General features: G+C 29.1%; 1 protein-coding gene across 1 annotated transcript; it reads right to left on the bottom strand.

Moving 5' to 3' along the window:
• Positions 1-2,885: 2,885 nt before the first annotated feature.
• On the bottom strand, positions 2,886-4,917 carry LOC108347015 (cytochrome P450 86A22). The gene has a single exon (XM_017586107.2). It carries the CDS (start codon positions 4,605-4,607, stop codon positions 3,024-3,026), a length of 1,584 nt encoding a protein of 527 aa, XP_017441596.1. The 5' UTR covers positions 4,608-4,917; the 3' UTR covers positions 2,886-3,023.
• Positions 4,918-16,154: the final 11,237 nt, after the last annotated feature.

Raw genomic sequence — 16,154 nt, forward strand, 5'->3', positions numbered from 1 at the left:
TATATAAACAAAGAGAGATCAATGTCTTTCTGCAAATATCCATGTTTGCTCCTTCCATGCTGTGATGCAAACAAGGGATAAGTACAACATAAGTGGAATGCTGCTAAAGATAACGGTAACTCATCTTTATCATTATGCACAAAGTTGACAATCATTTATTTCCAAACATTAACATTTCCAACTAGAAATACTCATTCTCGTATTTGAAAAAAAAAACACCATTGTTTGAAGTAACATTTATCGTAGGCGTACACATATGTTTGAAATAACATATTATAACTAAATTGAATTTATTGGTTGTAGTTTTTATTTTATTTTTAGCCAATACGAACTAAACAAATAGTATTAGTATCAATTTGAATCGGTTTCATTCATTGCTTTTCCATAAAAATAAAATAAAATACGAACATGATTAAACTAAAAATATTTCTCTAAAAGAACATAAACATTTAGTAATACTTTTTGTAAAAATTAAAATGAATGAATTCAAAAGGTTAAAAACTAAATTTCTAAAGTTGTCTATATCTTTAACTGAGTCAATATTTTTTCTTTTCATTAATAAACTGAACACGTGTCAACATTTTATACTACTCATGCATCTTATTCAACCCAGTACATTCTTTAAGTGCTGAATAAAATTAAATTGAGAAAAATCCAAAAACAAACTAAAGGCAATTCATCAAGTTTCAATTTAAATAAGTAATTATTAACTAATTGATAATGTCAAATTAATAATTTTATTTGAATTATATTTAATTCGGAAACTAAATCATAAACAAATTTGATGAAAAATATGTTTATATTGATGTAATGACATATTTTTATAAATATGAACCAGAAAGTTTAAAATAAATAAAGAATAAATATTTTAATTATTTTAAGTTATGAGGTTATTTATATAACACAATACAATTATTTTTTATTTCAAGAAAATCTTTTTCTAAATTTAAAAATCTATTTATCTTAAAGTTTTTGAGAAATTAGGTTATCATTTCTTTTCTCTTTCGAAACCATTATTTAGAAGGTGATAAAAATCAGATAAAACTTATAATGTCATACTTTTCGTTTGAGTAAATCTTTTCCCCCAGGTTCTCAAGTCGTGTTTTTCTTTTGTTTGCATTTATGATTTGTTGCCACATGTATCATTTGATGTAAAAAGATAAATTTATGTCGATATAGATTTTTAATGATGTATTTTATTTTTTTTAATCAAATTTTTTAAGAAAAAACTTAGGATATCTTTTACAATTTCCTCTTTTTTAAAATTACTTAAAAATAAGTAATTTCAAGTTAAAATGAATTACTGTAATTTAATTAACTTGATTTGCTTTCAGCAATTTTTTAAATTATATAATTAGAGATAATAGTTATTATTTTGGTTTCGAGTTAATAAAGTATTATATAATAGGAAGAATATCAATTTAGTTCAAGTGATTATTTTCTTTTGGATTGACAATTGATTAATTTGGTTGTCTATTAATGTTCAATTATAATCTTTAATATTAGGTTTGAGTAGAAGTAGACAATTTAAACCAATTAGATTTTTTTTTTTGGTGTTAGAACTAAATTTAATATGATATTGGGTTGAATTGACATGTTTAATTTTTTTTAATTGACTAACTTTTTTGAATTATATTCTTATGCACATCTCGTTGAAGTGATGGATTTGTCTCTTAAACAGCATTCAAACAATGATATTTAATATTGTTATTTGACCAAGTAGTTGCTCTATGTTCAAGCATATAAGTAGTAGTTCTAGTGAGAAATAAATACTGAAAATTTATCCTTTTTATAACAATGTCACTAAAGTATCAAAAGAACGTAAAAAATATAAACATTTGGGTGATAAATGAGACTGATTAACTAATTTTCTTTTCTAAGAAATATCGCTTTAATATAACGTGTTATAACATTTTCTGTGGACTAAATTTATATAACTGTGTAGGTAAATGTACATAATGATATTGATTATTAACTCAATTTGTATATCATGAAGTGGGTTGTCCAAGATTTCATTGCATATAATAAATGAAAAATGATTATTTAACTAAGAGATAGTTAAATTATGAGAGAAGACATGTCTTTCAAAAGTTTTCTAATCTAATTTAATCTATTTATGGAGCCTTAAGTGGAGGCGACAGGGAGATCAATAGATAGATTTGTGATTGTGAGAGCAACATGTTATTGTAGTGCTTTGAATTAGTACTAAAGGAGAATTCTTGATTTAAAGAATTTAAATATTGTGTATGTGGATATATTATGGGTTTGTAAAATTTAGGTATTTATAATTACTTGCTCTATTTTTGGTTTATTAAACATGTTTATATTTATTATAATTGTGATATGTATGTATAATGTATATTAGATTTTTGGTTTTGGGACTTTACATTCGAGGGATACAAACAAGAACAAAATCTAAGCAAAAATTGTAATTAAATGCAACTAAAGTGCACCGTTTTTCTGCTTTACACCAAACCTTAGTATACCAACTCACGTGCAATCCTATAACTTTGTCTGTTTTGTAGTTGAAAAAACAGTATATGCATCACAAGCAAGCATCGCCACAAATCCAGACATCCCAGTTCTAGAAATGTGCAGTTACGAACTATATATCGTGACAAAGACTACATAAGTCTTTAATTACGCAAGTACGCTACGATCAAAGGTAAGCAAAAAGTACATTGGTATCACCGAAAAACCTTTAATATTTACGAACAGATTATAGTACCGTAAATTACAGAGCAAATTAACATGGGTTTAGGCAGCGCAGCATTAACTTTTTTTTATCAAAATCGTACAAGATGAAATGAGAAATGAAGCTTATGAGGAAAGGGAAATTCTATCTATATAACAGAAAGGGTAAATTAAGCTAATCAACACAAATGAAACGAAACGACACATCATCATTCGATATTAAGTAGTAATAATAATGATAATAATATAAAATTCTTATATTATAAAGGGTAATTATTGCTTTATTTAAACTGATGATGTATATATCTGTTTAATTAAGCAAATCAAAGTCACTTTTGACCGACATCGACACCCTCAGTCTTTTTTATCTTTTCCAGCACCGGTTTCAGATCCCTAGGGCACACGTTCACCTTCAGACCGTACTTCATGAAGAGCGTGAGCGACATCTTCTGCTCCACGCGGTGGCCCGCCGCGACTGCGAGGCGGTGGCGGAGCAGCACCGCCGCCGCGATGGACTTCATCTGCAAGTAAGCCAGGTCCTTCCCCAAACAAAGCCTCGGTCCCGCATTGAAGGAAACAAACTTATAAGAGTCTTGAACCTGAATTCTGTCTCCTTCGGGAGAGAGCCACCGCTCTGGCTTGAACTCGAGGCAATCCTCTCCCCATACGAACTTCATCCTCCCAACGGAGTAAATCGAATACGTCACGGAGGACCCCGCCGGAACGAAAGTTCCGTTGGGGAGAACATCGTCCTCAACCACATGTTTGGAGTCTTCAGGGACGGAAGGGTAAAGTCGCAGGGTCTCGGACAAGGCAGCTTTGAGATAGACGAGACGGTCTACCTCGTCGAACACGAGAGGTTCTTCCAGCCAGGTTGAGATATCTTCTCCACGAGTGGAGAGCAGAACAGTGCAGAGTTCTCGAAGGATGTTTTCCTCCACGTGCGGATTCTTGATACAGAGCCAGAAGAACCAGCTGAGGGCCACCGATGACGTATCGCGTCCGGCCAGGATGAAGTTGAGTGCCACCTGCTGGAGGAACTCGTCCGAGTAGATTTCCTTTTTCCTCATGAAACGAGACAAGAGGTCGTCGTGGTGGGAGCCAGTGCCGTTGACGAGTTCGAGTTTACGGTTCTTGATGATGCTGGAGAGATACTGGTCGATGTGTTTGAGGCTTCGGCTAAGGCTCACTTCCATGCCGAGGCGGAGCCATCGCTTGAGCTTCCAAAGAATCTCCGGCAGAATGAAGCGTTGTAAAGTGGCTTCGGTGGCGCTGTCAAAGGAAATAGCGAAAGCGTTGTCAGGGAGCCCAACGGCCAGAGTCTGAGGGTCCTGCCCGAAAGCCAAGCCGCATATGTTGTCGAAAGTGAGGCGAAGCAAGAGGTCTTGGAGATCCACCGATTTGTTCTCTTGCTGAGCCGCGGCCAGGATGGGACAGAACCTGTGCTTAATGGCTCGGTTGACCCAACGCGCCATGGCCTGGCGCAGGGTGCGCGTGGTGAATTCGAGCGCCGCTGTTTTGCGCTGAAAGAGCCAGGTGTCACCGTCGGAGTTGAAGATGCCCTGACCGAGCAAATCATGGAAGGCTGACTGCCAGGTGGGGCCCTTGGGATAGTTGTCGAAGCGGAGCTTGAGGATGTGCTCGAGGTTCTTGGGGTCGCAGGTGACAGTGACGAGGCACTGTTTGCGTGCGAGGAAGGGGAGGGCGCAGATGCAGGTTTGGTAGGTGCCGCCGCAGGCGCGTAGGTTGTCAGCAATCCAGTCATGCATGCGGTTGGCATGTTGGATGAGACCGGGGAGGCTGCCTAATAGGGGCCAGACACGTGGACCTTTGAGGGAGCGAGTTACGAAGGTGAACCATATTAAATAGGCCGCTATTGCAGATAGGAACATTAAAGCCGTTGATGCCTCCATGTGAACGAGGGACCCTCCTCCCAAAAAATAAAAAAACTACCTTTATTCTATTCTTCTATTCTTCTATTCTCACCCTCTTTCACCAGAGACCCTTGAAATGCATGCATGTGTATGTATATACGAGTTCAATGTAAGCAAAGGCAAGGTGTGTAGTGAAGTGAGGGATAGTCAGAAACTGTGTTCCATGCAATATGAAGAACAATGGGTGTGAGGGATGAAGAAGAAGAAGATGAGAGAGAGGTTTGTGTGTGAGGGAAAGGAGAAGGAGAGAAAAAAGTGTTTTATAGTAGTGAAGTTGAAAGTGGGACAATTAATAAGGAGTGGAGATGCTGGCTGTAGTTGATCTTTTCAATGGCTCATCCTTCATTTTCTTCCCTCACCAGTAGACTCCATTGCCTTCTCAATCCACCCTCATTAATGCCCACCGAGGTCGTTGAGTTTATTAACACTTAACACACTTCTTTTTTTCTTTTCCTTTTTTCACTACTCCTATAGGATTCTTTTTATGGATTTTTTCTTTTTTTTTTATTAACTTTTCTTTTTTTAATACGCTTTTATATCATTTTCCCTAACAATCTAACAAATTAACAAAACTACTCACTTTAAATTTAGTTTTTCTTTTTCTCATATATATCACTTATTATCTCTATTATTTTTCTTCATTTTTTCCCTTTTCATATATTTCCTATCTATGCTCCAATATATACCAAAACAGTGTCTACATATTGGAATAAACTACACTTTCTATCCTTCTACATTTGAGAAATTACACGAACAATCCTTGTTTTTGTTATTCTCACTTTTTTATTGTTTAAAAATATTACGTTATAACACCTCTCTTTCTTTATGTTACATTAATCCTCTTGAATGTTTGACAAGATCATCAATATATATACTCTTAGGGAAGTTTGAATGCATCTCTGCTCCTTCGTCACGGTGCTGTAATATGCAGGTCATGTTAAGCTTTTTTTGCTACCCTCCATTGTGTTTTTAAAAGACATTGATGTATATGGATTTTTTATGTTTTCAAGTATATTAAAAACCTTCTTTACTTTAATATAGAAAAGATAATGTATTTTGAAAACATTCTAGAGCATAGTACAATAAATTACGTAAAAAAACTGGACTCGGTCTCTTGAGTACAGTTCTCAAAAGGATAGAATGACTTATGATATATACTAAAATGGTATTACTTTATTTATTTTAAAATGTAAGTATTATTATTTTATAAAATTCAATGCATGAGTTTATGGGTTTAACCGATATAACAATTGATGTCAGAGTACATTTCTATACGGTGATTATTAAGAAAATGTTAGTGTAGATTACATCCCTCGTCTTATGGAAGATAAATCACAAATAATAATTATTGAAAAAAAATTTATTGCAAATAAGATCAGTTATCTATAGCAATCAAAGTATCAATTTATTACTGTGGTTGGTTGAGGTGTGATGCTTTTAAATTAATTTTAAAAAAAAGTAAAGTGAGATAGGATCGAAGTATTAGTTATACCTTTCTTTTTAACGGATTTCAGAACAATGTTCGGTCTATTTTAGGTTACAATTTTTTTAGTTTAGTTTGACCTGTTCTATGAAACTTTCAAAAATTAGGTCAAGCCTATTTTTACCATGCTACTCTTGGTTGTGTGAGAGGACATATATTATAACAGCACATCACCACAAGAGTTTTAGATTTAAGTCTTGAATAATCTTATACAACTTCCACAAAAAAAATGTTTCTCTGTATCTTTTTTATGCATCTTTTAATGTTATTTTGCACGAATCAATAAATATAATCATTTTTTTATTCTATAGTTTTCTCTTTTATCCATATCTCTGAAGTTTAATACAAAAGAAACCTAAAATGTCTTATTAAAATTCTAAACAAGAGAAATAAAAAATATATATTTTCAAAATCAAGACAAATAGAAAGGAATGCGGGAATGTTGTGAAAATTGAGAAATATGTGAGTATTTAATTATTACTATTACACACCTTCTTATTTAATTATTAGATCAAATTATTTCTATTACACACCTTCTTATGTCTTACCATACACTATTTTCTTATCTGATGATTAACGGATTAGCTATTATAATTATTATGAAAGAAAAAACAGTTAAACTGATATAAGATATTAGTTAACAATTTGATTTTATTAAGAATTTTTATTGTTTTTATTTTTTTATTTAATTTTTGTACAAGCAGGGCCCTCCCCCTCTCTTTCGATCTATAAATAAAATGAGCACAAATTTCTTTATAGCACATGCTCATTACTTGCTAATGGTAGAAGAAAGAAGCCAAACTATATCTCTATTTTTAAATATAATCCTTAATGTAAACGTTTTTCCATTTAAAAAACAAATAACAATGCATTCATACTAACGTTTTTATTATAAATTCTATTTTAGATATTATTGTTTACGAGGGCATTTTAGTTAGCTGACATATCAAAACATACAATTTGACATTACATTAAAAATATTTATTAAAAAATAGAAAAAAAAATAATAGGCAACTTAACAAATGTATGCACAAAGCAAACTTTCTTAAAAATAAAGCTAAAGACTCTGAAGATAAAGTTTACGGAAAAAATCATAAGCAATTATATAAATAATATAATAATGTATTATTTATAATGAATTTTATTTTCTAATGATAATGAAGTCAAATTAACTGAACAATTATTTAAATTCTTTTACATATTTTCAAACTTATTCTTTATTTTCCTCTAAGAGACCAAACAACAAATTAAGAAACAGAAAGAAAAAAAACCTTATATAACACAACGCAATCATTCTCCAACTAAATATGTCTAAAACTAACTTCATGAGAATGCTCAAGAATAATAATAACTTTTATAATTTCAACATATAAAGAATTTAGAAAAAAAGAAAACAAATAAACTTTTACGTTTGACGTATATTCGTTGTAGAATCTTTAATAAGTTTATTAAACATTACCTGCGACTCACAAAACAATGTTTAACTCACTATAATAGTGTTAACTATTCTATTTGGGTAACATAAATATATAAAAAATACAATTGTTACTATAATCTTTTACATTTTGTTTGATTTTTTAAATAAACTTTTTATGAAAAAAAAGCACAACCAATATAAATCTTGTGAGTCTCACAAAATCCTAAAAAATATTAATAATTCTAACAGTAAACTTAAGATGCATTAAAAACATTTCTATTATATTGGCAACAAAGTTCTTTACAATTAATAAGTATGGACCTTCACAACTAATTATGATGTTAATTTCAACGATTTAATTATTAATCACACGTTTTTAATTCATGCTATTAGCTAAAAGCACCATAATTTTAAATAATAATAATAATAATCATATCACCTAATAATCCATAAATATAACACATCGCGACAATTAATTCACATGTATTAACAAACTTAATTAATTTAACCAATAACGATATATTTATTTGTAATTGTAATAATTTTTAAATTACCTTTAAATAATTAATGCACGGATAGATAATAATAGTGATGAGGGTTTTAATTTTTAAAATTAAATTCGTCAATTTTCATTTTCTATAAGAGAGAAAAAGAGAGAATTTGTAACATTTATTATTTTTTTACTGAAATAATTTAAATTATTTTAGTAAAACATATAGTTAGTACAAAGATAATTACAAATAAGTTTTATAAAAAAGGAATACTCTTTAAAAAAAAATCCTACTAGTTAAGGAAAAAGGAAAATTGATATTTTAATTTGAAAAATAAATCAACATCACACTTGCATAGACATCAAAACATGTAGTCCACATATTAGATTCAAACAATATGTTACTATTGTTTATACCAAAATAAATTAATAAATTGATAGTCTTTCTTGAAGGAAAGTTCTCACCCACTAATTCTATAAAGTGTTGCTTAGCCTTTAATTCTAGCATTTAATGAAGGAAATAAAAGTGAATAATATTGGTTGAGAAAACTATTAATGCATTATTTTGGGTTAACAAAAATGTGGAAGATTGTACCAGTTGTCATGAAGTATATGTGGGCTTTTTTTTTGTTAAAAAATATTATGGATACTGAATTAGTGTGGTTAAATGATTGAATTTTTATTTTATTTTTTAAAGATATTAAAAGGATGATATTTTTTACTTAAAAAAATTAAATATTTCATGTGTCATAATCCATTATTTTTCGCCTTTACAGAGTCTAAAATTTTAGTTTCCTTGGTCTCACGTGATTGTGTTGAAATTAAGATACCGACAGAAACATTTATTTGCCCCAAAAAGCACATCTATTACCATGGAATGCTATATTCCGTTAACTCTGGGCACATGTCTTTTGAACTTTGATTTTTAAAAGAGTGCTTGTTATATTTAAATTTAGTTGAACAAATAAACGCTTTATGCATTGTAGATATCTACTTTTTTTAATATAAGTGAAATTTAAACTTCTTGTTGTAAATAATATATTTTTAACTAAATTAATTATAATCACACAAATTTAATATATAATATCTCATTTAAGTAACATAAAATTAATAAAATAAGTTATTTCATAATAATATTAAAAATAGATAATCTAAATTATAAATAATATTAATACAATTCTCTAAGGACATAAGAAATATGATATTTATATAATTACATTAAACTAACAAAAGCCTATATAGAAAGTAACCATTTATATTTCTAAAACATCCATAACTCCAATAGTTGGTTTCTTATTCTCTAGAGATTTTTCTAACCTTCATCATCCTTTGCTTATACCAAATAAGATAATGATGATAAAAGAAAAAAACAAAACCACATAGACAAACAAACAAGAGATAGAAAAATAAATTAATTTGTAAAAAAAAATTATATATATATATATATATATTTGTTAACTTATATAAATTTTTAAAGTGTATTAAATTTTAGTTAAAAAAAATATTCTCGTATATTATGAATTTTAAGTTGTAAGGTTAACAAAATTTGAATAATTTCAAATTTTTTTATATTTTAAATTAAAATAAAAATTATTAAAATACTTCTGTGTTTAAAATATGTCTTTTTTTATAAATAGAAATTTTGTTGTTAACTAAAATTTAGTACACTTTAAGAAGTTACATAAATTACCAAATCATACATATATATATATATATATATATATATATATATATATATATATATATATATATATATATATATATAATAAAATTTTAATTCAACAATTCAAACACACCACATCACACAATGTCATATAATCATTCACAAATAGACAATTATGGGCTCAATTATCTGGATACAAGTATTGATGCATGATTCTTGTTGGTGTTTGCACGTGTAGTGGCCTTTATTGCTCTATAGAGCGGTCAATGGGTTTCACCCTACAACCACACACAAGGTTAGTCATTTCACTTCCTTTGACCAAGGTAAAGCTCTTGGACTAAGCCACTCTCACCACATAACACATTTTATGAGTCTGAATGGTTTCTAGAGTACAGGATAAACCTTTAGTACTAACTTCTTACATTAATGCACACATTACTTAATTACATCAAATAGGATTTCCTTTCTCGAGAGTCCCCACATCACCATCAATCGTACCATTTCAATCTCGAATCACACCAATAATGACATGATATAAATCAAAAGATCACAAAAAGCATATATGTTGAAAAACACCAAATCATAACACAATACAGGTTGGCGCTTAGCGATACTAGGGCACAGTCAGCGCTAGTATGCATAGAGACTCACGATCAAGGGAGCGCTCAATGTCACAAACTAGCACTCAATGTTGGCAATCCCCTGAAGCTTTCTAATTTTAAAGCATTCAACGGTGAAAACCAACACTCAATATTAAGGCCATTGGAGCTTACTGACTTGAGTGCACTTATTGGTCTGGAATGACTTGGGTTGACCCTTAACCGGGGATGACTCTGGCAGACCCTCCAGAGGTACGACTCAAGTCAACCCTCAATCTGGAATTACTCAAACCGATATTTCAATCTTGATCCAGTCAACCAAGGATAAATAGGGCCAACCTTCAACTAGGGTCGACATAAGTCTACCTTCGGTCGAGATTGACTCAATCCCACGGACCAACTCAGACTGACTATCGATTTAGACCGATTCGAGCCAATTTGCGACTTAATCTAGCTCGATTGACATTCGACCTTGGTCAATCCGACTAACATTGGACCTTGACTGTCTTAATTGACCTTTGATCTTGACCTACTTGATTAAGAATGACTCAAAGTATCCTACGATCGACACTCGGGCGACCTTTGGCTAACACATCATAAATTCATCTTCCAAACCATCAATGTCTCGCATCTTTACGCCATCTCCCCATCATAACACCCGACGTTCTTCTTTTCAACCTTACCACTAACTTTTCACCTTCAATTCCAACTTTCACTTCACCTAAATTCTAAAAAAGAAAATAGAAAAAAAAAACGGAAAAGAGAGGAACAACATGGCGGTAATGCTTTTGTGAGGTTCGCTTGAGTAAGCAAACCAGTGATGAGTGTATTTGGAAACTAAGAAGACATGCTAAATGATCCACTCCTCGTGACTAATATTGCAAGCTGACACACGAACCACAACCCCCAGACCGAAGCTGACATGTATGGAAGCGAAGGGTCATTGGACTCAAGTTGGTTAAGCATTATGTCGCCTTATTTCCGACATACGAACCAAAAATATACAAATGTTTCTATTCACCAAAAGACGGTTAACATATGTATTATGAAAATAATTAATATGATATCAATCTTCCATTTATCTAATCATAATATATAATATAGTTGTATAACAACTTAAATTTATCTTATTATTTCTTTATCAACTAATACATCAATGCAAGTGACAAATAATTATTGAAAATTGTATTCCGCTTGAAAATCATTGACAAAGTGTGGAGAAAACATAGTGACGAGAAACAGAATATGAAATTACAATGACGATTTTGAGGGCAAAGTAAAAAAGAGTAAGCAACAAAAATAATATATCTTTTAATAGAGACGAGAAAAAAGTAGAAGGAATAGTGCGGTTTTTAGCGCATAAGAAAGAAAAAAAGACGGTAGAAGTAATCTAGATTGCAAGGTAGCAGATAGAAAAAGGAGACTCAACATTAAATTTGAAAATAGATATGATGCCAAATTTAATTTATAATTATATTACATTATTTATTAGATAACTTTTTTTTAACAACAAATATATTGAAAAGAAAAAATAAGATTATTTCAACATTTATATAAAACAGAAAACAGATAAAAAAGAATACCAAAATGTATAGGATTACCACATGATGGACATCTCCTCCTGCAATATCAAAGAAAATCATTGAAAATTCATGGGTAAAGAAAACCACAATAAATATAAGTACAACCTTAACTCCTTATCAAACATTCAAAATATTTCTAAGATACCTTAAGAATAACAATTTACATGGTCTACTAATATTCGAAATAAAATTTTCACACTGTATCTTCATCTTTGTGGAACTTCAGGCAATGTGTCCTTCCTTCTTATTCCAACAACCCCTTTTTTCTTACAAAGTTTTATCACAACTAAAAACTTCATACTACCTCAACCCAATAAACTAACAACCACAACTACTTGTTTAAGAAGATAATTTGTAATTAGTTTTCTTTTGAAATTTTGGTTCAATTGAATTTTTTAACTTTAAAAATTGATAAATTTAGTCGTTTTAATCAAAATTTGTTAAACTTATTTAATATTTTAAATGTATTTGATAAAAACATTTAAATTGTTTATGGTGATTTACATATTTCTGCTTCAATTTTAGATGACAAACGTAAATAAACTTAATAAATTTTAGTTGAAAAAGCTAAATTTATATATTTTTTTAAGTTAAAAGGTTAAATTAAATCAAATTTTAAAAAAAATCACTAACAGACAAAAATATGTTTAACTAAAAAAATACCTTATGACACTTTTAATTTTTTAAAACACATGGTATCTAAAACCATTTTGAAAATTGTGTTTTATATTCAACTTCTTTTTAAACTGATTTGACTGAACGTTATTGTATTTCATTAACCCTTCATTGCTACCGATCTTCCTTTCCTGTATATAGATCTGTCGCATCGGTTTATTCAAAAATTCATTCATCAAAATTTCTAAATGTTTTTTTTAACTTATCGTTTTTAAACAAATATAAAATGAAATTTCTTTACTTTTTTTGTAATTAAGTTTTAATTGTAACTTATTTATCTTATACCTCTCTTGTGATAATATTAATATTTTTAAAATTTTAATTTTAATTCAATTATCATGAGTTTAAGGTTTGATAAAAAAAAATAACAATTTAAATGTATGTGATTTTGTTATATTTATTATATTAATTTATGTTGTAAATTTTTTATTAATAAAAATTAAACGTGTTTATATATATAAGTATTAATATATTATTTTTATTCTCGAACATTATTAATTATAAATGTGAATTGAAAATTGAATGAAATCTAATCGAAATATTGAAATCAAATTTATGGGTTTAAATTTCATTTAAATACACAGGTCAAACTAAGTTGTTACTTTTTTTACTCCACTAAAAATGCTTGACATATATATTTTTTCCAACGTCATTTAAAATCTAAAATAATAGGGATTTATATTTGCCACCTAGAAATGTATAAATTTATAAAGCTAACAAGTAAGGAAAATAATAGTGAGAGATTTAACATATTCCTATGTCCTCATCCATCTCAACCCATTATTTATATTCATTTTCAGCTAACACTTCTTATGCATTTTTGTCATATCAAAGGTATTTAGTCTCCCACAATTACTTTCTACAAATATATATATATATATATATATATATATATATATATATATATATATATATATATATATATATATATATCCATGTTTTTTTTCATAATGCATATTCAGTAAACCGTGGTGGGAATGAAAAGATAAGAAAAGGAGGGAGAAAGAGAGCGAGAAGTGATATTCTTTATATTAAGGGAAATTAACTACAAAGAATGAAAATTTTTATAATAGATTTTATTGATGTAATAGGGAATTATTTAAATTAATTACAAAATGTAATAAGTTACAAATCAAAAATATTATTGAGTTAATTGTTATAAAACTAAATATTAATTAAAATTTAAGATTAATTAATTATAAAGTGATTAATATATAAAACTCAAAATAATATTTAAATTTCATTTGTTGATAACATTTCATAAAGATACATGTATTTAAAGAATAAATATATTTTTAAAATAATTTAATTTGTGTACAGTTCTAATTTATTTTATTAACATTCATTTTACAAGAAAAAAAATACTACTATTAAATTAAGTCGAGTGATTAAAAAAATTAAGATCAATTTAAATTAATAATGAAATATAATACTTTTCCATCATTTTAATTATGTTTGTTCTTATTGTAAGAAAGCTAAAGGTAGAGTGGATAGTGTATTTAAAATATACTTTGGATTATCTTGTTTGGATTATTAGATATGAAATGTCTTATCTTAAAAGTATAATGTTATTGAAATCAAATTATACACTTACACTAGTACAAGAAGAAAGGGTTTTGAGCGTATGATATTTTTTAACGTTTAGAAAAATACCAATGTCATAGCGGGAGATATTAATTGACATTAAAAGCAAAACAAATTGTTGAATAATGTCGAATATTTCGATGTCATTCAACGTCTTTTGTTGTCATTTTGCGACATTAATCAACTTTGTTTTTTGTAATAAACTGTTATCCATTTTTACAACTTTATCAAACTTGAAAAGCAAAAAACTAGTGAATGTAGGACAATTTTAGCATTTTATATATCCAAAACATTCACAATTTATATGAACTATAAATAAAAGTTATCACAAGTTAATGATATTATAGTTAATAATAGTGTATATTGATTATTAGCTTGTGATTTTTGGTTTTGATAGCTATAGTGAAACTTTTTGGTTGTAATTTCTTTTTATGATTCCTTAGAACCCTAATTTTAGGGGGAAAAGATCGAGGAGTCCTAATTTTGGGTTTGTGTGAAGTTTAAAACTATTTAAAAAATCAATTGCGACAGTTTTTTAAATGACCATAATTTTTGCTTTGGTTGATCGATTTGGTAGTATTATAGATGTATTTGGGGTAGAAAAAACTTTTCAATTATGTAGAGCCAATTGTTCCTTCTAGATTTTCAAAAAAGACTATTTTTTATTTTTCGTTAATTTATTTTATTTTTTCCAAACTTTGCAAAAATATTTTACATATTTAGACTTTGAATTTTGGTCTAAAACTTTTTTGTGGGGGCTTTTAATGATATTTTGGTGCTTTGAACATATTTCAAGTCATTTGGAGTTGTTTTAAATATACTCTCAATTTTATCATAAGTTTGGATGTATACTTCGTATGAACAACAAACAAGTTCAACAAAATCAATATCAATTATACCAACAAGTTCAACCTTCTTAAAATTGAAAATTAACCTTGTTTTAGGTGGGTTCACCGAAATAAAGTGTTGTCATCAGTGAGGAAGAAAGGAGAACACGCCTATGCTTCAAAGAGTACTTGTGCACAAAACCAATTAGTCAAAAGGAAAGAAAATCATACCTAAAGTAGTTAATCAACGTGCATTTACATTTGTATAAATGAAAGAAAGATTACATACGTTGGTTGTCAAAAGCTTCGTCCAAGAAGGGTTTGAGCATAGAAGAGGGTATAAAGTAAAGATAAAGTAAATGGATTTTCAAGCTCCTGCCCAAATTTTTTATGAATTCACTAATATATAACGTCTAAAAAGTAATATTCTAACGTCTTATAACTTTTTGATGTATGAAACTAAGGCATTTGACGTCATACATGAATACATTTTCACCTTAGCGTCAAAGTTTTTTGTGAAAATTACCCAATATGACGTCGAAAATTGAGAATTTCGACATCTAATGAGCATGAGTCGAAAAAGAATAAATTTTGATGTCTAAATTGAACACCTATTTATAAGAATGTTACCAATCATTTTTAACGTTTATTTTCTAATATTGAATGCGAGACGTTGAAGCCTTATTTTACGCTGGTGTTATAACATATAATTAATTTACATGTGATTATCAAATATAATTTCTAATAATAAAAAATAGGTTACAATCTTTAAATTGGTATAATGAAAAAAAGAAATTGCAAATGGAATAGATGAAGCTATGAGCTTATTTGTAAGCTTAAAAGTGAATAAAATAAAGTTAACAAGTTATTTTGGTTGTTGTATGGGGTTAAATCAGAAGTTTATTGTACTAGGAAGACGTAGACAGGGATTATGGAGTTTTGTGAGAATTAAGAAGCTGGAAAAATTAAATATACAGCAACGGTTGCCGATAAAATGGTTATAAGTGGCTATGCATTGAATGCCCTGTTTGTAATTGTGAATAAAAATCACTACATTTAGTAATAAATTCTTTGCGCTGAATAGCAATGTAGCATTAATGGGAAGGCCAAAATAATGGTGTTTAGGTTGTTATGGACCAGATTGAGAGTTTTCACAATCTGGGCCCACCCAACCAAACTACTACCTTGTATTTTAGGACGGTGTT

The sequence above is a fragment of the Vigna angularis genome, chromosome 1 (genome assembly GCF_016808095.1).
Source record: "Vigna angularis cultivar LongXiaoDou No.4 chromosome 1, ASM1680809v1, whole genome shotgun sequence".
NCBI classification, from domain to species: Eukaryota; Viridiplantae; Streptophyta; class Magnoliopsida; order Fabales; family Fabaceae; genus Vigna; species Vigna angularis.

Bases quoted from the DNA above. Each gene is read 5' to 3' on its own strand.
- LOC108347015 (XM_017586107.2), bottom strand. From the start codon at position 4,607: ATGGAGGCATCAACGGCTTTAATGTTCCTATCTGCAATAGCGGCCTAT.